General features: G+C 39.4%; 1 protein-coding gene across 1 annotated transcript in view; it reads left to right on the top strand.

The window, feature by feature from the left end:
* Positions 1 to 22,512, top strand: part of TMEM163 (transmembrane protein 163) — an 88,087-nt gene that overhangs the window by 44,504 nt on the left and 21,071 nt on the right. Inside the window, exons 3-5 of the mRNA XM_059476046.1 lie at positions 7,841 to 7,884; positions 9,004 to 9,095; positions 22,392 to 22,488. Coding sequence (XP_059332029.1) covers positions 7,841 to 7,884; positions 9,004 to 9,095; positions 22,392 to 22,488 — 233 coding nt within the window. The remainder of the gene's footprint in view (positions 1 to 7,840; positions 7,885 to 9,003; positions 9,096 to 22,391; positions 22,489 to 22,512) is intronic.

The following is a 22,512-nucleotide window of genomic DNA, read 5'->3' as shown; positions in this document are numbered from 1 at the left end:
TAAATGCTTACCATGGCCAAAATGTGTTTATTTTCTCTAAATTTAAAGGCTGCTGGGAAGAGTCATACCGGAGTAAGCATAAACCATAGATAGGGTCTTTTTCCTTATTTAAGAAGTGTATTTAAGCTACAGGACAGTTGTAAGACTTCTAGAAATGTAGATATACTTCTAGAATATAAGACAAAGCTGAGTAAATCCTCTCTTTATCTATACCCTCCATGTTGCACTTCTCTCAGCCAATTTATATGGAGCACAGTTTAGATTGCAGTGTGATTCCAGGTATTAAACTGGGTTGTGTCTGTCTGATTGCTGCTCTGAGGATACTTAATTGTTTTTATTTTTTTTAACAGCAGCACTGATTTTTTTAATGCTCTTGATTTCTAAAATACCCCAGCTTGCTCACAGTCAAGTTTGAAATAGCATGAAATTAGAGAGCAAAAATAAATTAAAAATAACATGAATCTGGAACTTTGGCACTTGGACATTTCTGATACATTTTTTCTAGTCTAAATCTGGCAAACTTCAAATTGATCACCTTTTTAAAATGAAACCAGTAGGCTTCTTTACAGGAATGGAGACAAATAACCCTGTCAGGGACAAGGGGATGCAGTTCTCACTGGGTGTGCACATTTGAGTGTGCTGTGCTTCTAAATAAAAGTTATTAACAATATTTCTTTTCTTACAGCACCAATACACAGCCAGTAGCACAGCCAATGATATTCATACATTTATTGTTGGCTGTGCTGCAGTTAGCCTGAATCCTTGCATATAAATTCTATGTTAATACATCTGAGCTTTTGTACAATATCAGCCTTTAATTATATTTTTGAAAGGTTCTCTTCATCTTTCTAATGTGACCACAGGACAGGAATTTACCAGAACCTGAGAATAATGGCAGTGTTCCATCTCTTTGATTAACAATTCAAAACCTTCAATGACTGGTAAAAATGTTTAATCAGTGTCCTAGCTCTTACAGGTTTGAGGATATATTTATAAAACATGAATTGGTTGAATTCCTATGAAGATTCCAGAAACCCTTTAGGTCAGATAAGGGTCTTCACCTCAGTGTCCTGGCTTATTCTGTTAATTTTGTTTTAAATTAACTGGTCAGACTCCCAAAACAAGTTTGGGTTTTTTTCTTTTGTGCTGAGTAGAACCTCAATGCTTCTCTTGCCTCCAGCCAATAAAACAAAAATTGGGAGAAATTTTGTGTTTGGAGAGTCTCCCAGGTAATTAAATCTAGATAACCCTTGTCTGGAAACAGCAAGTAACAAATCTTGGCAAGAGGGCTTTAGAAACAGCTGCTGAGAGTTTCTGATATCACCCAACATTTGTGGTAATTTGTGGATTTTTAGACAAGGTACCACTCATTCCTTGTCCCAGTTCAGGGTCCAAAATCTTTTGGTTTTGGAAGCTCACTCCAGGCTTGAAATTACAAAGCTTGTGGATTGTAGGCATAAGCTGCAAAAACCTCCCTGGTAAATGTTCAGTTACAAGCATTTTCAACATTCTAGGCCATTTCAGTTGTTATATTTGGAGTTGGGGCATCAATAATACATAATTTCATTAAAAGACAATGTGCTTTAATGTCATTGCAGTGAGTTATTCTGGGCATTTCAAGTGACCCCATTTGAAATACAACAGATGAAAGTATGCACCTGTATATTCAGTTGCAGAGACTTTGCACCACATATCTAGCTGGTTTTTTATAGACCTAAAAGTTTCATTATTTCTATTCTGAAATGCCAACATATGCATTTAGTATCCTGATAAAGCTCAACTGGAGCAGTAACATATGGGCCCTCCTTTAGCTTCGGCCCCCTGGAAAGCCAAAACTAAACAAAAAGACCAAGTCCTCCTTTGCTCTGATTTATTTGTGTTCCCTTTTTTTGAGATGATCCTGTTTGGAAACAGAAGGTTGGCACCTGAGAGAGGAAGCACGGGCGTGTGTGAAGCAGTGGGATGCCAGACAGGAGGGATCCTGCTCTCTCCTGTGCTTTGCAGAGCTGGAATATTGCTGGAATATTGCTGGAATATTGCTCCTGAGCAGCTCTGGAGATTGCTGCTAACTCAGCCTGATGGGAGCTCCTGATTTCTGCCTTTACAAACAGCTTTCCCTAAAGAAATGGTTCCTGGTGTTCATCTCCAGCAATGCTGGCAAAGAGTACCACAGAAAATGGACAGCCCTGGTATAACTGGCTGACCATTTATTAGCGCTCTGCTCACTGAAGGGTGGCAGGGAAAGCTTGCTGGAGGTGGAAGATATTTCAGCAGCTGTTAAAAGATATCCCAGGCATTATTTTTTTCTTTTTCTGAAATGAGGGACAGATTTACTGTCAGTGTCTGTGTGTCTCTGCCATTCAGGGGCTCTATACAGGATTCTTTATATCACTGCTGAGCTCAGTTTGCTGTGTATTGCAGCTGGGTCACCGTGTTCTCCACAAGGTTTCCATCATTTGGAAAGTTATCCCTTGTTTTCTGTAGCAGGATTATTTCACAGTTCAGCATTGGGCACTCCTGTGAGTTTGCCCAGTATGGCCCATTTGTGGGACATGCCAAGGGAGGCCTGGCTGCTCTTTTGGTGGCAAAAGGAGAGGTAAAAACAAATCAAACAGAAGTGAATCTGCAGCCTAAGGGAGGTTTAGGAGTGTTTTGCCGTTCTTGGTTCTCTGTTACTATTGCTGAGCACCATGGTGTAATGGGTAATCACTTTCAAATGGAAAAAAATACATGTAAGCAAAGGGAGTTAGGGGAGAACTGGCATTTCTTTCCAAGAACCACAAAAACAGGTGTTAAAAACTTCTATAATTGAAACATTGAAAAATGAACCACTTAGTATAGAAAATACTGAAATCAACAATAATAATAATATTAGTAATAAATAATATTAAAAAATCTGCTAACATGCGAACAAATTGGAAAGAACTGTTTTGATTAAACTCAAGGGAAAACCTTTGAACAAAGTCCTGAAACTTTCTTCTGTAGTAAAAATAATAATAATAATAATAGTAATAATAAATAATGAGGAATATATTTAACTTATATATGCTGTTGTATCTCACTGCAGAAAAAGAAGTTATGGAAGTTTGCAGCTACTAAAGATTTGACCACTGCCAAACAAGCAAAATAATTAACTACATAACAGACAAGGAAAGACAATTATTCCTGGAAGGTTTTACTGCTATCAATAGCAAAATTTCTTGCTGTACCGAATCTGCAAAGATTTTTTTCAGGGTGCCTTGAGGATTTTTGTGGTTTCTTGGCCTGAGAGTGATGCCCCAGGCATGGCAGAGCTGGAAAGTTGATGTCTGGCTCTAGAGCCTCATTCACTCAGTCCCAGAGCTGAACTTCCCCAAGGACTGAAATCTCCCAGGACTCTCCTGCAGCTCATTCTGCAGAGTGTTGCTGTGACACCTTCCAGGCAGGTGGAAAAATGAACCCTCCTGGGGACTTCTTTACAATTGGTGGTGAATTCTAATGAGATGAACATCCAGGTTTGGTGTGCATGAAGTTCGGGCTTGGTAGATACATCACAGTGTAGTGGTACTGAGCAGCAATGAGGGCCTTTTCCTTGTTGATGCAAAAAAACCTGAGAAAATCAGCCAAATATTTTGTGTAGATAATGTTTTTACACTTTTGCCAATTACTTTGGGATAGAAAAATGGATCTAGAGGGATGACACTGATGATAGCTCTGGATCTACCCATGAAGATAAGGCAGACTTGTGTCTGAGATACTGAATGTGTGGCAGCCATTTGTAGATGCTGATTGTGGAAATTTAATGCATGTGCATAAAAATCCTTAAATTTTGCTCTATTGGAATTTTGGGGAAGGGGGAAGGCACTGAGGCACCTGTTGATTTGGGTCAGTAGCATTTTAAACAAGTATTAACATTATCAGACATGTCTGTTCTTTGCCTTCAGTTGTTGTGAGGGGTTTTTAGAGAATAACTGCTTATTTGTTTTTCTCTATTTGGAATGAATTTATTTTGAAATATTTGTTGTAATATTAGTTTAGTTTTACCAACACTAGGCAATGAAAACAGACTGTATTTCAGTCTCACTTCTGATTCAGCAGAACTTCCAGTTCCTCTTGCTTGTGACTGTACAACCTGCAAGATCTGCATTGTAATATAAAGAGACATAAACCCACCATTTTCAGCAGTGTTCAGATTGCCTGACTGATTTCTGCCAAGTGCAGGTCAGGTGCTTTTGAAGCCTTATTATTTTATGTGCTGACATCCAAGCTTGTCTTTCAGAAAGCCCAGTTTCAAAGCAAACATGATGGAGTGATTGTCCCATCTAGAGGAGCTGCTTAAAAATAACTTTTCCCTTTCTGAGTAGGTAAGAGGAGATTTTTATGACAGGTGGAGGAGCAGTTTTTATCCATCTCTCATTTGTAGTCAGACTCATCCCAAAAATTTCTGTTTGAAAGATCTAGAGTCAGAGTTAGTTTTCTATCCTATTTCTTGTCTCCTAGCTTTGTACAAAAAGGTGCCAGGAAGCTCTCCCAGCACAGGGGAGGAAATGAGAGTCCCAGGATAACAGCAGGGTCCTCACTCTAGACCAAATTTGAGCTGGATTGAACCTGCCAAAGGCTGGTGGCAGACTAGATGTCTGGAAAGTTTAATTGGAACTATTCTGTGGAGTTAAGGCCTTAGTTACATGATTTCTGTCTGAGGCACATGAAATTAATAAAATCCTTATTTCGTTGAGGGTAGAATGTGTGGGAAATAGGCTATTTTTTTTATTATTATTATTTTGAATCACTTTGAAAGGGATGAAGGAATTCCAGCAAAACCTGACTGACAGGCCAGCAGACTCCACAAACTGATATTGCTGTGCAGGTGGAGACAGAGGCAGATTTGTTGCTTACTGTGCTGGCTCTATTTTTAGCTTCTGACTGCTTGCAAGTTCTGTTTACAAATGTCAGGAAAATGCATTAGGATTATCTGCTTTATTGTAGAGGTAATAAAACCTTGTCCAATTTAGCCAATAAAACAGCTAAAAGCAGGCCTCCCCTGTCATGGCAGTGCAGCTGCTCAGTGTGGCCTCAACAGTGGCTTTGTGCGGCCTGCTCTGCTCTTTCCTCATTTCTCGTTCCCCACCATTGTTCTGGCTCAGTGTGGACATTTGGAATCTCTGGGGGGTTTTTATTCCCATCTGGGAGTAGCTGAAAATGCACTTTGGGAAGAGGGGAGGTGAGGGATCAGCAGAAGCTCTGGGCCCATCCCTGCAGTGCCCTCCTGGAGCCCAGCAGTGACTCTGGGGGCAAAAGGACCACAATTAATTATTCCTCTGCCCAGGGCTCTCAAAGGATCACAAATTATTCTTCTGCCCAAGGTGTCACAAATTATTCCTGGAGCTGGAGTGTCCAGCTCCAATGTCTGCAGTGGGAACCAGTTGTTTTTAGTGGATGTGGTTGGTCTGGTGCAGCCTGTGTTGGCTGATACCCTGTAATCCAATATTAGAGCTGCTTTCACTGCCACAGAGCCTGAATCATGGACAAACATCCTGTTTAAGCTGGGATGACTTGCTGGAGGGCTTTATGACTGTATTTGCCAGCTAGAAGTATTAATGTGCTTAAGTCAGGGCTGAAGGTGCTTTGACATTGTTATTTGACTCTAAAAGAAAAAGAAATGTGTTGTTTATTCCATTAGAAAACCAGTATAAAATATAAAACCAAATAAATAATATAAAAATACATCTTTCCAATGCTTAAAAGCTCTTTTTTGCCTTTATTATGGCCTTCCACCACTATAAGTTAGTGTTGTAGGATGCCAGTCCTAGTCATACTCACTAATTAGAAAAAAGGTTTGAGCAGAGTTGTGACACTGTTAGTTAATACTTGTTTTTCATTGCTGTTTTAGATAGCTCAGGACAAACAGATTGTGTGTTACTGCTGTGATAGAATACATAAAATAAAAATAGTTCTCATACAGAATTCCCTGTGCTTTAAATATACCAAATATGTCCCTTCAAGCATCCTTAAGGTGTGGAACTGCTATCTGTATGCAGTTCAGCACCAGAGAAATTACATATTCATTTTTAAAGGAACCATACAATTAGTTAGTTTCAAGTCTGGATCTGAGTTGGGAAAGAAACTGGCAATTGAGTAAAAATGGAGGAGTTAATTCCACTAGAGGGGTAAGCTAGAAATAGGAGTAAAAGTGTTGCTTTGAACGGCATCATATGGAAGCAGCAATGACAGGAACATTGCAAGTTTCTATGTACCTGTGAATCCTCATAATTTATTTTTTGCAATGTCTGCTGATTTTGAAACTATATTCCTCTAAGGAGGCAGACAATGAAAATTTGATAGGCAATATATTATTATGCAGTGAAGTGTTGAAATTTGCAGATCACTGGCAAGTCTGACCAAGAAATACAGCTTCTTTTTTCACCTAGGGAATGAAGTGTGGGAGATTATGCTTTAAAAATGAGAGGGAGATGTAAATCTACACTGTTTCAATACTCTTCAGCTTTGAGGAAATTGGAGTCTGGGAGGAACCTTGATGACTTTTCTTTGTGTTTTTGCCAAATGTAATGATAAAGTCCAAATATTTGTGGCATCTGGCTTGCTCATGGCCACACCTAGATCTTAGATCCATAACAAAAAGGCTTTTTTTCCCAAGAATTTAATTTCTGTTTCTCCAGATAAGTGCCACAGAACTGCAGCTTGCTGTTACTGAAAAGAACAGTCAAATCATAGTGTCTCTGTTTGCCAAGCTGCTCTAATGAACAATGAGAATTAAATATTGTGTTTGTCAGCCTGAGATTGACGAAGTCATTGATGAGTCTGTTTTTTGGTTTATTTGGTATTTGTTCTACAAAAATATGTTCTTATTAAGTTAGCTGATATCTGTTCATATAAGAGTAGTCAAATCAATCCTTCTAGGCTTTATTTCAAACTGGAGCTGGAGTTCTGTGAGTTTATTCAGGGAGCAGAGGTTCAGGTGGCCCTTCACAAACCACAGCAAGGAGGATGGAGTGCTCAGTGCCTGAGAGCTTGCCTGGGGTAGCTGTGACCCTGAGAGCTGCATTTGGTGAAGTCCCATCTCCAGGAGGCTCCTCTCCCACTGCTGGAGAGGAGGAGTTGTCCCACTGCTTCTTCCCTGCTTTTCCTCTGGGCTGTTGAAGTATTTGTTCTGGCACAAGCCTTCCTAGAATTGGAAAATGAGGTGATGAAATTAGGATGTGAAGAGTAAAATGTTAAAAATTGTATTTTTTTCCTAGGTATTAGCACATTTTCAATCTTGTTTATTTTTTATAAGGTACTAGGTGGTCAAAACCAGGGCTGCTCAAAAGTTTTCCTCCTGACATTTTTGCATTGGAAGTCATGCAGTTATGGGATCTGAAGCATTTCTTGAGGCTGTGTGAGTTACACTTGGGCTTTTTGCCAAAAAATGGCACTCAAGAAGTCTCAATGGGCCTGGGTAGTTTTTTCTGTCATCCAGTTCAGGTGTTCTGAAACTCCTGGCTGGAGCAAGGAGCACTTTGAGATGTGTTAAGTTTTCTGAGAGTTTGATATTGTGGTTTCAAAATGTTTTTGTTAAAATCTGCGTCTCAACCACAGCTTGTTTCATGGGCAGACTTTCTGAATGCTGCTCAATCTCCCCCATTACAGTTTTGGAAGAAATCTCAGTGTTCTGACCATTTCCTGTGGCACAAAGTCTTTTTGTAGGCATTTTGTAAGTGTTGGGTCAGGTTGTTCTAGTGGGAACTGGGTGAAAGTAAATCCATGTGTTAAAACTGGTTTTGTAGCTCTTGAACAACAGAAAAAGAAAAAAAAAAGCAAAGAAAGTTTAAAGTGATTCTAAATAATATTTTCTTTCCTTCAGCTGTCTCCGTAATGAGATACAGTGCATCATCCTTTGGATTTGCTGTAAGTAGAGATGCAATTGAAATATTATCTGCTCTTTTTTCTTTTCCAAGGGCCTTTTCTGAACATGAAATACTGCATTTTTCCTTATGGTAAGTTCATGGAAAGGCGTGCAAAGTCAATAATGGATTAGAAAACATATTGTTAAAGTCAAGAATTGAAAAGGGTGGCAAAAATCCTCTAATTATAATTTTTCAGTTTCTGCCCATTAAGTCCCATCCTGGAATTAAAACCCATGCTTATACCTTATAGTTTGTAGATGTTACCCAACAGATATGGTTTTCTTATACAAAATCACTCAACTAAAAATAATTTTTGTTGTTGAACTTGAACCAAATTCTGAATTTCCTGTCTGAACTGTTCCCATTGAAGCTGATGGAAGGACTGCTCCTGACTTTGGGATGTCAGCTTTCCTCTCCAGTCCTTGTCATGACTTTTCAGATTCGTGGCAGAGCAAAAAATTCCTAATGACAAGCAATGACTCATATCAAATAATTTATCTTTAGCTTTCAATTCTGAAGGTCAGATTGACTCTGTAGGAAGTTTGACATGGGAGTGAAAGTTCTTACAGGGGGACAAGCCTGGTTTTCAGTATTCCTGACACCACATCTGCATTAATTGGGAATACAAATATGGCAATTTTGCTGATGATACAGAATAATAAATTCATGTAGGATGAAATCTGGGTGGGATTTTGGAGAAAAAGTTAATATTTTCTTGGTTGGAAACAAAAGTTCTTGCAGGAAATTAGTGACTGCAGGCATTTTTCTACACTTACTTCTTTACAGTCTTTGCACTAGGATCATATTAGTATTTTAACTCTTGGATTGCTACAGTGGCAGACTGTGATGTTTGTTTTTTCTTAACTTCTTCACAGGTGATAGATTAAAAATTCAATTTTTTTAAATCCTTTGATTGACTTTCTGAGCTCTGAGGTGTGCTACTGTGCAATAATACATGGCGAAAACGTGAACATCAATTCAATAAACATAAATTGTGCTTTCGTTAAAGTGATTTTTTTGAAGCTGCTTTGTGCCTGTGCAGCAGGATGGCAAATGCTTTGTTCTTAGTGCAGGGCACACTGAATGGCCCACAGGACAATTTGCTCTGTCTCTCTTGCAGTTTGATGCCACCCTGGACGTTTTGTCATCAGCGATAGTTCTGTGGCGCTACAGCAACGCGGCCGCGGTGCACTCTGCACACAGGGAGTACATGTGAGTAAACTTCACTTTTTCTGCCTCTGCCAGCGGCCTGCAGAGCTTCTGGTGTCAGGCTGGGAGGCTGCACATTCCAGAGCTTTGACAAAAGCGTTTTGTCCTGTCAGCAAGTGTTCTTTCCTTCTGCCAGCTCGCTGCTCGCTCCCAAACACGCAGGCCCTCCTCAGGCAAACCTCCCTGTGGTTGGGATTTTCAGCTTCTTTTTAGCCAACATTGCAGTGGTTAGGCCTTTGCAATTTGTTTTCCCTTGCAGCACCTGTATCAAGTGAACTGTATTTGCAATCTGTAACAGATTTGTAAATCTTTCATTTCGCATCTTACTGAATTATTATTACTAGAGTATGGTTTTTGAAATTGATGCTTGTATTATGTTTGTACTTCTCTCAAGAAGTTTGAATACAAATCACTTAAATGTCTTTTAAAGTAAGAGTATAGCAGTGATGCATGTCTTCTTTATACTTACTTTGCAAGCAAATTTTTTCCATAATAAATGTTTGATGTATATATCCTGTGGGGGGAAGGGAAGTCTTTACATATGCAGCCCAGTATTGATCACAGTGGGAATTGTGTTCTGCATCATTGTGCAGCATTTCTATGGGTGATTCATATGGTAGCTGAGAGGATCAGGTGAAGATTGAATCAAGAATTTTTCCAACTAATGCATAAAGAAGATTTAAAATTCCTACTCGAATTTTGGGCATCTAGGTGGAGAATTGTAGTATATTTGCCTGGTTTTGTTTTTTTTCTGTACTGCCATTTCTGGCAGCATCCCATCTGGCTGGAAAATAGTTCAACTGTCCCCTGGAATGGACTGCAATTTTACAATAAAGGGGAGTAAGGTAGGTTCTGTGCTGAAACACCTCAAATGATGTCCCTTTAACAAAGGGCAGCTTGATGAAACCAAACGTTGCATAACTGGTAAAGTAAAGAAAAAAAAAAAACACACAGAAAACCAACAGCAAAAAGCCAGACTGGAGGTTCTCAATCACATCTTCACAATTTTTTTCTAAAAAACTAAGGAAAAGTAAGCAGTATTTTTACATGCCTTAGCTCAGGCTCATGCAACAGCTTGCCAGGGCTGTGAGTTCCTTTCTGGCAGGGCTCCATACAGAACAGTTTGGAATAAAAGGCCATAAAAGACTGATGTGGCATTGATTCATAAAAACAATTTCAGAAAAATGTGATTAAAATTAGTCTTCCTGCACAGATTTGGAGATTTTAACAGACATTTTCTTAGCATCTTGCTTTTGTGGGTGTCCACAGAGATTCCTGTCAACATTCAATTAACATATTTTTGAAATCTTCTGTTGGGCTTTTTCAAGTGAGCCTTGTAAAGTATTTAAAAGAATACAATACACAAAAGAAGACTCAACATATCCCTGTGGCTAAGCCAGTAAAGTGAACAGGCAAACTAGTAAACATATTTTCCTGTTTTGTTATGCTCATTATTAATTTTCTTTCATATAATCCCTCTGCTTTAATAAGACTGAATTAAGTCAGTGAATTACTTGCCATGCCTATTAGTTGAAGACAGTTAGGGTTTCATTATGAGTTCAGTATCAAGTGAAAGAATGTTCCCATGTGCTGGCAATATGAATCACTGGATATCAGCCTGGTTATCCCTGTTTCCAGAGCTGTGTTTCCACCACAGTACTGACAGCAGAGAGATGGTGAGATGGTTGTGCTGCTTAAGGCAACTCTTACTGTGTCAGATTTTTGAGGGTGGCACATTTCTAATTTCCTGTTGTGTTTAATCAATCTTTAGCTTGAAACACTGCACGTAATTATTTTTCCTCCTTGACACTGGGAGAATGTTGCAATGATGCCTGCTGACTGCTTGCTCAGCTTATGAATAATCAATCTTTGCATCATTTGTGCCTCTAACTCCACCTGGTCTGTCACCATCCCTGTTTTCTTTGGGCCTCCTCCCTCAGACTCCTGGACAAATGTGGTGTGGTGCAAATTTGTGTGGGTGCTTAGATTGTGCTGTGTGTTTATTCCTGTTTTTGTGTGCTTGGCCATATTCTGCCTTAGTGCAGGGGTCTGGTTACCAAAATAAGGTGTGCCAGAGTAGCTTCAGTTTAGTTCTTTATTTATAGGTCTCTCTTATTGATTTAGATATGACACTTGTCTGTGTATCCTAACAGATCTGAAAAAACCCTTCTCTCCTTGGCAAAAGCCAAGTGGAATTGACAATTAATTGTGTTTTGCAAATTTATAAAACCTCCTCTTTCATAAACTTGACAGCAAGAGATTGATCCAAAATCTGTTAAAATCAGTGCAAAGCCTCTCATGGGAAGGCAGCGCTAGAGTCAGGCCCAGCTCTTGGACGTCATTGAGAGAGAACATAAAGATAGACTGAAAAACACACCCCCAGGAGAAGGCACAGAGAATACAGCCTGACTCATGATGTGCTGTGAATTAAATACTGAGAATAAAATGCTAAGAAGTGAAAGGAATGCGTAGTCTTGCCTAAGCTGTGGCCATATGGCAGTTGGAACTGCAGCATTGATGGGCTGGCACTCCCAAGGGTACAGAAGTGCTTGCTGTGCCAAGTTCTGCTCAGAGGAACCAATGCATTTCCATTTGACTTCAGGGCAACTGGAGTGCTGAAACCATCATGCAAATGTGTCCTGCTGAGCTTAACTCAGCTTAATGTGTTTCATTTTTATTAGATCATTTGATTTCTCTTGTTTTCTGGGGTGAGATGAGACGGTTCTTTTTCAGAGTGCATCCCTTTGGTTCATCCCTTCCCTCCAGGGTGTCAACCACAGCACACAGCTCAGAAGAGGCTGAACCCCTGGCAGGGGCACCAGCCCTGTAACCATTTGTTGATTCTCCAGATTCAACCATCTCAAATCTCTGCTTTCACTGGGAGCATTGATGAGAAAACTCCTTTTGCTCCAGAGTCCTTTACTGCCTCTTCTAGAGCTCTGTCACCCTTCTGATGCTACTCAGACTGCTCCTGTATGTGTCATTGGTGCCCACATGAAATGAAAGCCAAGGCTAAAACATTCACCAAGATCAGGAATTAAACCACTGCAAGATTGAGACACTGTTTGGCTCTGCCTAGCTGGCTCATTAATGAAAGACTATGTGGGAGTGGGATGAATATTTGATGTTTTATGGAAGAGTACTTGAAAGAATTGTAGGTTTTGAGGCAATGCAGGAGTTGGGAAGGACTACAGATATCTGGGAAGAGAGTCAGAGTACATGCATAGCTCATGAGCACTTGATCTACTCAGTGTGATCTGCTAGGTTGTAAATTAACATGCAGGAAATGTAAAGGTGCTGAACAAGTCATCAGAAAGCAATGATCAAGGAATTAAAGAAAGAAAAAAGTGCTGAAATAACTGGAGAAATAATTTGAAATTTCCACTAAAGATGAAAATTTGCAACTGAAATTTACTGAGGCATTTAAGATGTGCAAAGAAATGTCAGTGGCTCTCCTGGCTGCTCTCCATAACCAGTTTACAAATGCCTTGAATATTCTGCCCTTTAGTAAACCCTTAGCAACTTGGTAGCTGAAGCAAATATAAATCTGCTGAAGAAGAACTTTATTGACACTGGTTTGGCAGCAGTGATTTTTCACGTGCTTAAATAAACTCAGTCAATAGCTGTAGAAGAAATTTCTTAATAGAAGACTGGAAAAATGTGTCATGAGATGTTGAACTTGTCACTGGCTATACAGCCAGGGGCAGCTTTTAGCTTCTGTTAAATTCAGGAATGCAGGACTTGGCTGGGGTGCAGGAACTGTGTCTGAGAAGAAAGTGAGAAATACCACCAAAAAAGAAGGATTGGAAAAACAGACTAACAAACTACATGTCCACAGCCCTGTGGGAAAGCTTTAAAAACCAGAGCTCTTTCAGTACAGTTGGTTGAAAGATCTTGCTTTTCTGTACAATGCAGTACAAGGACCCAGTATCTGCCTATGCCTCTGGGATCCATTCTGGGATTTTTGGCTACTGGGGTTTTTATTGCAAAAGCCAACTCTGTACAGCATATTTAAAACCATGATTCTTGACAGTTGCAGCTGGTGTTTGCTATATATTATTTTGTTGATGGTATCAAGTTAAATTCTGTGTTTCCCAGGAACCAGTCTGTCAACATCTCTCTTAACCCAGTGCCAGAGTAAATAGGAATCCTGACTCATAATGAACATTCTGGATTATGGCAAGAGCAGAAAACACATATTTCTTATGTTTCTTTCACTGTTTTGGTGTTGTGGTTTTGTTTGTTTGTTTGTTTGCTTGGGTTCTTTGATTATGTATTTCAGACTCTGGCTATGCATTCCTAAATTACCTAATAAGAAAATTAAATTATATCATGGACTAATCATTTTGAACACACTTGTGGTGCTCTATGTTGCCATGACATAATACATAATGAATGCAGATATGTCCTTTCTTTTTTTCTGTTGGTGGAGCTGTTGTCTGAAACATGAGCACTAATACTAAAATTACAGGAATTAAAACCTACAGTGTGGTAGATAGGGGTGCAGATATCTGTCATAGCTCCACCTGCTTCTGAGAAAGCTTTTTGCCAGAAGAGAAGAATCATTTTGCAATTAGGCACTACCTAAATGCTTTGCTGTGTGCCTGTACCTTAACTTTCATCTCCACACCTGAGCTGTGGCTGCGGATTTGGTAACTTCAGGATGCTGAGCCCATTTGCCCCCTGAAGAATGCCTGGTCTGGGGATTTGCTTCTTAATGGATTCCTAAATTATGGGGAGGAGGAACTGGTGTTCTCACCTGTTTTGACATTCAGAAGAACACAACTATAACAGCTTAATCCAAGAATTTCTTTTTTAGCTTTAGCTAAAAGCAGTCTCCAAGAAAGATCTTTGATTGCTCCTCATCAGAAATTATGTGAGAAATCACATGAGAAAATGTGATGAGACCCTAAGAGAGCGAGAGCCTCTCCTTCCAAAGTAATTGTAACCCTTTTTTCTCTCTTGCTCATGTTCAGATGACACCACTTGGGAATATTTGCCCTGGTATCTGGTCATGAGGAGTCTTGCAGAAGTTATACTGAATATATGTGCGTTACAATTAGGCATATGGGAATATGGGAATATGGGGATTGTGATGTATCCCACTTTTGCACTCAAAGCTTGAAAGAATTAGAAGCCACCTTTTATGACTGCCATACTGCAAAGTTAGGTCTGGCTCTTCTCTCTTCCTCTGATTCTAAAAGAAAGCATATTGATCTAGATGGTTCCAGGGCATATTCTCACTTGGTTCACAGAATTGAATAAAACCACCCAAATTTTCAGTATTTCTATTGTATTTAAATTTTCATGTGAGGGTTGGCTCTGCTGTACTGGTTAACCCAGCTAAATGAGCACTGTCTATTTAGGTAGTGTTGAATGAAAATAATCCTCTGGGTTCAGACCCAACATATCAGTCACATTGAAAAAACTGAAGATAATTTTATCTATACCATGCACACGAAAGAGACTCGAAGCACAGATGGCAAAATCCACACCTACCCACAGTTCAGGGCAAACCTCTGTGGCTGGAGGCAAAGCTCTTTTGTGATGAGTGAATGGAATACCTAAGTGATCTGGAAAAATGTCAAATGCATGGAGCTCAGAGCCCACCTCTGCAGCTCATGTGTGGTTCTCAGCTCCCAGGGGTTTGGCCTCACACCACATTTTCACAGAATGTGAAAATTCTCTCCCACAGAATGAGGCACAGTAAAGAGTTTTCAAAGGGAGTGTTCACCTGTGCTTGGATATCTGCTTTATAGGAGGAGAGGTGTAGTTTCTTCTTAACCACACTGAAAATTTCTAAATAATTCTTTCTTCTGAGATATTTGGCCAAAATTCTACATCCAGATAAAGTGCCAGGTAAAAGAGGTCCTTCATATGGCTGATTTAACAAACATCATAATTTCTCCATCAATTCATTATCCCATATTCAGAGAAAAGTAGAAATCACAAATTTTTCTCATACGCAGACAGAAATGCATTTATGCCTTGTGCAAACACACCCCAAAAAATCATCGCACATACAAGTTATATTAAATTTGAAATAGAAAATGTATATATTTATATATTCTAAAATCTGTTTCAAAAACTGTGGCATCTGTAGACTTGGCAATGATTTTACTGGAGCTAGATCCAAACCCCATGAAAGCCTTTCCTTTTACTTGACTGGTGGTTGATTAAGCAGGATTTGTGTGTTTTGCCTACTATTTACACATAGGCACATGTACATAAAATCAGGGATATGATGTTTCCTGTGCTTAAATTTGATGATCACCATAAAAATGAATATTATAGAGGTTCTCAAAAGGGTGTAATTTCCAGGTTCGGGGGAATGGCAGAGTCTCTGATCATCTGCTGCAAGGGAGGAGCAGTGCTGGAGCCAGGAGGGTGGTTGTAAGGCAGGTGTACTCCAAGTGCAGCTGCAGAGTCTGTGCAGACCTAGGAGTTAGAAAACAATTCATAAGAGTTTTTGAACTCCCCCCAGTTGTAGAAATGTCTGTCAGCTTTTTCTGGTAGATATTCCATACCTGGGGTATCAAATTATTTATGGAAATGTTGCCCCAGTTCGGCTGCGTGATGTTAAAGTATGTAAATGCCCTGTTCTGCAGCAACTGGTTGAAATCCTAAGGGATAATAAAAGTTTTAGAAGGCCTGTAACACTTTCAGCATGAAATGGTTCCCTAGCAGAGCTGATCTGAGTCTCAGACATAACCAGCATTTCCCCTCAGTGTCTTTTAAGTTAGACCATGTGATATCACAGCACACTTTTCCAACACAATAATTGAAAAATTGATTTTCAGGGGTCATTTGGACTATTACTTGTATTCTCTTTATTGTGTAATCTAGTTTGGGCTTATGTTTTTTTTTTTTTGTTTTTTTTTTTTTTTTTTTTTTTTATGGTGAGAAAAACAGAGTAGCTGTAATGATGCTGATCTGGATCCTGGCAGTTGGGGGTGGATTATGGAACATGTGTGATGAACAGCCCACTTCGTTCCTTTTAAAGAGTGTCATAAATTGACTCCATTCCCTCCTCACTGAGCACCAGGCAGGTGTAAATACCCTGAACAGCTGTGATTCTGTACAGTTTGGTGTCCTAAACCTCTTCAGGAGCTACACCTGATACCAGAGAAGCCAATATAACTGCCTAATTGGACACAAGGAAGCTTTAGATTAGCAGTAGAGCATGACAGGACTCTCAAGACTGAGGCTGATATTGCATCTTTTGCCTGTGTATTACCATAATATGTCACAGTGCCTAGTTCTTTTTAGAAAAATCCTTTAATGAGTTTAAGAGGCAGATGTTACAGTTGTCAGAGTTCTGGATGTCACCCTCATGACAAATGCGACTGCCATGTTACAGAACAGCAGCAACTGTTAGTGAACAGCTGCATTGTAATTTGGATTTCTCTATTTAAAGGAGTGGATTTCTCTATTTCCATCGCAGGAGTGGCCCTTGCTCAATCCCTCCTATTCCTCACTTGTGTGACAGCAGATTTTCCCTACCATACTTCTCATCATCTCCATCAAGCAGATCCCACTGATTTGCCACCAGAAAATAATTTTTTTGGTGACCAAATTTGAACCTTTTTCCCCAAATCCTTATCCTTTAGATTCCAACATTCAGTTTTGACTGCACTTGAGGATTCCTGGGCTGGCTGTGACTGGCATTTTACACTTGGCTGTGTTAAGTAGGCTGTGAGAGCTGCCATAGTTCCAGTGTTTAAACAGGCTGACAGCCTCTCCTCAAGAAGAAATGTGGGGCAGGTTGCTGCAAGTTCCAAGTTATTAATGAAGGAGCAGTCACAGAATGTAATTTGTGTTTGGTTTTGGGAAGGAAGCATGAAAACAGGAGTACCAGCAAAGGCAAAGAGATAGTAAAGGGTTCCTCTCATGTGGTTAGACATGGAAGACAATTGAGAAAAAAGTAAAGATACAGAATTGGAAAGTGAATGAATACTTCATGCTCAAAAATATTTTCCTAGGAGCAAAGACCTCCTGGACAGTTGCCTTCTGTGTTACACCATGTGACTTCCCCTGAATGATTCCCTGCATGATATTCACTCTGTCAGCCACTAATACTGAAATCCCTTCTAATCATAGGGAAACAGGATTTAGCACTTTTACAGTTTTTATTAGAATAATTAATTTTATAATTTTTTTTCTTCCTTAAACTCTATTGGTGGGTTTACTCAGAGATTAAATTCTGTATCCATCATAAAACTGATTTTCTCTGCTTTGCTGAAGAAGCACACATTACTCCTGGGCTTAGAGCTCTTATTGGCCTGCAGCTCATTTTAATGTGAAGTTACAGTTTCTTGCAGAGTAATATTTTTCACCACTTCAGTGGTGAAAACAGCCTGCAGAGACTTTAACATTTCCTTTTCTGTGGGCTATTAGGAGTCATTAGTACTGAAAGATCTTGACAGAGCCTGCAGAGTTAAAGATTTTGTGACTAAAAATTAATGGGTTCACAGGATACTGCAGGTTGGAAGGGGCCTCAGGAGGTCTCTGGCACAAGCTCCTGCTCAGAGCAGAGTGAGCTGTGAGATCAGAATAAGACACTCAAAACTTCATTCAGACAGCTCTCCAAAACTTCCAAGGCTCCACAGCCTCTCTGAGAAACTGTTCCACTATTAATCCATGGTGGAAATCTCATTTCTTTTAGGAAAAGATAATGTGGTAAGATTATTAACAATCAAGGAAATGCAGAATTAAAATAGAGTAAACCAGCTCTTGTAGGGTAACCAAAATACATGTAGAAATGAGAAGTATTTTCTTTTATTTACAGCATTGTGGCTGCCAGAGAATTGGATAAAGAACAGAGGCTTGTTTAGATGGCAGCTTTGCAAATGTGAGAATAGAGTTCCTATCTCAAGAATATGAATACAAATCCTCGTGCTCTATACAATGAATTTTTTTTCAGTTCCTTTTGTCATGTTTACCCCTGTAGCTCAGCTGAAATGATCAAAATGTTTTCTGTGAGTAAGGCAAGCAATCTTGATACCAGAAAGTTTTTACAGTGAGAGCAATCAATCACTGGAACAACCTCCCCAGGGATGTGGCAGAGCCCTCATTGTGGGGAGTTTCCAAGATGCTGAGAATCTGATCTAGGTGCTGTGAAAGGTTGGACCAGGTGACATTTGGAGGTTTCTTCCATCCCAGACTCTTCTGTTATTCTGTGAGCCTCTTTGCTTTGGTTAAAGTAATAAACACCCCCAACCCTCCCACAAAATTACCCATATAATCAAAACAGGTCAGCTAATCTGGGATACTGCAATGGATGACGCAGGTGGGAGAACAGAAAAAAAAAAATTGGGAAGCAATTAGACTGCTCCTGACAAACTTGTTTTATTCCATGTGGTGTCATCATGGTTCAGGCATTAGCGTAATGAACTGGAAGTGTGGTGGTGAAATATTTTCCAGGCTATAGCAGACAAACCATCAAGAGCAAGAGACCCTTTTCCCTCCCTACTGCCCCAAAACAACTCCCCGTGAGCTGCTAGGAGAAAGTTGACACATTTTTGCAGATTGTGTTCATATGCATCACTAATTTTTTCTGAATCTTTAATTCTGTTGTCCCACCTTTGCTGACTTGAGAGGAGGAATTTCCAAGGGCTCCATTGCAAACCCTTGTTGGTACAGTGCTGCTGTAAAGATTTGCCAGAAAGAGAATGGGATGGTGATTAAAAAGAGGAAATTTTTGCCTTGGCTGTTGATATGAGAAAAACTCCATTTCCAGTCACCCTTGTGTAGCTTTTCCCTGATCACTTTTGAGGTAGTTTATAGCAGAGCTCGTTACTCAGCATATATTTGTAATTTCATTCCTATTATTGATTTATTTTTTATAAAATGTTACTAAACAAGTCTCTGAGAATCTAAACCTGCAAGTCTTACATCAATCTGAGTGCTGCTCACCTGGAGGAGCAGCCTCTTTTTCTGAAAGAGGTCAACTCATGGAAAGGGTGTTTAGTGTGGCAAAGCCATGCTAAAGGTAAAGTTGCTTCATTATGTTGAAAATTAATCACCATAGAAATCTGAGTGAGAATAATCTCTAATTCTGTGTTGGCAACATTAGAGAATTTTAGACTTATCACTATCTGTAGGGAATTATAACAAAGAATTGCAAACTTTAAGATAGAATAAAGGCTAAATTCATGAACTAGGAGGCTGTTCTGCTGCATTTACTGAATGCAAATGAATTGGATCATTGGAGTTACTCTCCTTAGGAAATTAATTTTATCATAAAATGAGGGGGGGAAGTGCTAACTTACTAATAGCAGCTTGAAAATTGAGTTTGTGGACATGGAAGCCCCTGAATCTCAGTACTTTTCATAGCTACCTGCTTAAAAGCCATTGACTTATGCAAAGCAACAAATTTTTGATTAAGGAAAAGAATATCAGGTGCTTACAGTGATTGATTTCCTTTTCTGGTTTCCTTATGGGTTGTGAGAATTTGTCATCAAAATGAGGAATTGTGTCTGTTAGAGCTGCACACAGGGACTATGTGATGGAAGAGGTGAGGTGGCAGCTGTGTGTGCTGTAATGCAGTTACACTGATCTGCTTCTGATGGCTGTGAAAAATCCAGGGCTTCTGTAGTACAAAATGGGTATTTATAGGGCTGCATAAATATAAATGGCTTGTATGTGGGTTGTAATACTGCTTTCAAGAAAACATCTTTTGAAAATTGTCAAGATTCAATTGTCAGAATCAATCTTTTGTTTTTAAGATTTATACAGGTGTCTGAATTCCACTAGAAGTGATCTAGCAGGGACATAAGCTCCAAACCTGTGTAAAGTCTTTGATGGTTTTGAGAGTCTAAATTATTTCACTCTAAATGCCTGGAGCTGCAGTACAACCAATTTAACAGAGTGTTTCATATGTGACAAAATAATGCTGAAATGATAAGGCAATTTCTAAAACAATGAATTACACTTCATATTGTCTTCTGGATTTTCACATACAAATACTGCCTCAAAAACACATCAAGAACTCTTGGCAGATCATGATCAGCTACCAACACCTACAGCAAACTAAAGAAGGCTTGGTGGTTTCACTGTTAAATCTGTAATATTTAATTATCTTGTAGTTTTCATTACTTTTACATTCCAAATTGCTTTAAGAAAAAAAACAACTTTGAAAGTTCGAGATGTAGCTGAGTTAAAAGTTGATTGCTGCCTGAATATCAGAGAGATGCCCTCACCTTGTCCTTTGTGAATTAGTTTTCTATTCTTCAAACTATACTGCATTCTGAAAGATTCCAGAAAGATTATTGCTTCTGAAAACCGAATAAAGATTTTACACTTTGTTTTAAAATGTTTTGATGAAATTTTCTTTCTTCCTCCTTTTTTAGAAGCAATATATTACACGGGACTGGAGGAGATTCCAGATTCATGCATTCTTCATTAGAGCTTTTCTGCTGCCTGTCAAACCTGTAGCATCAATTATTTTGCTTTACAGATCAATTATAACTGTAACTATTTAGTGGGTTCAGTGGTAACCTCTGACACTAACTCAGCTAGAAATGGCTGTAAAATAAGGACATGATCTTCAAGAGATGCTGGAGATGTGAGTCAAGGGTTAGGACAAAGTTATCAGGGTTATCGTAAATTCTTCTCTGTGTTATCAGTCCACCCTCACTTCTGCATCACTCCTCTTTCATTAGTTTTTATGGGTACTTCTGAGTTGATTTCAACCTGTTTAGAAATGGCAGTTTGCTCACCTAATTTAATTGAATGTTATTAATGAAGTTGCATTTGCCAAGCACCTTGGCACTAACACCCTTCATGTGCAGTTGGAAACGCTCTAGTTACACAGCAGTGATTGTTAGCAGATGGAAATGGGCTGGCTTGTATTAACATTTTTGTGGTCTAGCACAGTGAAAGTAGAGCATGCTTACAATAACCAACTGCAACTTGTTTATTATGTACTACAGTTTCTCAGATTAATTTTAGGAGGTTTGTTATTTTTTACATTTGTAGTTGGATTTTGCATGATTTGCAGTCTAGTTAGAAATTATTTCTTTCTAGTAAATGAGATTAAAAGAAGACAGTGCAGTGTTGTGTCTTGGTGGTTTTGCAGATAAATCAATACACTCAAGAAGGCAAAAAACCATGTATTTTTTTGCTTGAAGTACTATACTCATGAATTTTGCATGGCTGTGGATTCCAAAAGCCAGCATATAAAGGAGAAGCTAGGCTTGCTAAATACGACTACTGAATGCTTATTCAAACCTCAGTCTGCATTTCTGTCTGCTATTAATACCCTTGTCACTGTTGTTATCTTCTTCTTTTTCATCTATCTACTTCAGCTATTTCTGGGTAAGTAGGTGGATGGGAATTCTTTTGCCACAGTAAAACTGAGCTGGAGAATAAGAGAAACAGATCAAGGTTGCTGAAGCCATTGTGTATCTGCTGGCAAATTTGCAAAATATTTGGGTGTTTGGCAAGTCCACAGAGACAACCCCAAACTCTCTGATTTATGTGGGAACAAAATCCAGCCAGTGGTCAGGGCATTCCCCAGGGAATGTTTGCCTCTCTTGCCCAGAAGTGTGCAGGGAATAAAAGGTGTGCTGAGGGAAAGGCAAGATGCATTCAGCAGGCATCCAATTCTAGGTATTGCAACAGGAAATGTGATCCACAGTTTCCAGCTCACAGATTTGGGGCTGTGTTGGTTTAAGCCTGTTGTGGGGGATGGAAAAGCTTGTCTTTCAGAATGGCTGTCAGATGAAATGTCAGCATATCCTTGCAGGAAGTTCATGTGTCTTGTGTCAAGCAGTCACTGGCTCAGCAAGTGGCCTTAGGCAAAGTCAGCCAGATTTTGTGGACCAGTTCCTGGGTCATGTCATGCCTGACTGGGGAGGAAAGGGCAGGAAACAGCTGTTCCAGGCTCTGGAACCACATTTACCAAATATCTCTGCTGGGTTAGTAAAGAGAATGAAGTTCCTTTCATTATTCTAATGGGAGATCCTAGCAAAACAAACACACAGAGAGAAACAGTCCTTCTCTAGAGGGCTCTGTTATAAATCATCAGGAGCAGAAGTGGCAGGGCTTTCTCTCTGAAACATCAGAGAATAGAGCATCATCTGCTGTGCCCTGCCTTCTCATACATAATCCAGGTTTTAAGAATGGGAGAAGAACTGGATGTTTCATTCTGTTCTTTAATTTAAACCTCTATCTTTAGCTTCTTAAGACTTTTTTTTTATTATTAATATTCTGTCACCTTCTGTTACCCTGGAAGTGTTGGCAACTTCAAATATGTTCTTAACATTTCTTTGTATTTTTCTCTATTTTCCCCCCCAGGGCTTGTGTTATCTTGGGTGTCATATTCCTGCTGTCATCAATATGTATTGTGATCAAAGCCATCCATGATCTTGCAAAGAGGGTGCTTCCAGAAGTGGTAAGGTGATTCCTGTTCTTTTAA

This window comes from Ammospiza nelsoni, chromosome 7 (assembly GCF_027579445.1).
Source record: "Ammospiza nelsoni isolate bAmmNel1 chromosome 7, bAmmNel1.pri, whole genome shotgun sequence".
Taxonomy (NCBI): domain Eukaryota; kingdom Metazoa; phylum Chordata; class Aves; order Passeriformes; family Passerellidae; genus Ammospiza; species Ammospiza nelsoni.
This window is presented reverse-complemented; position numbering and strand designations above follow the sequence as displayed.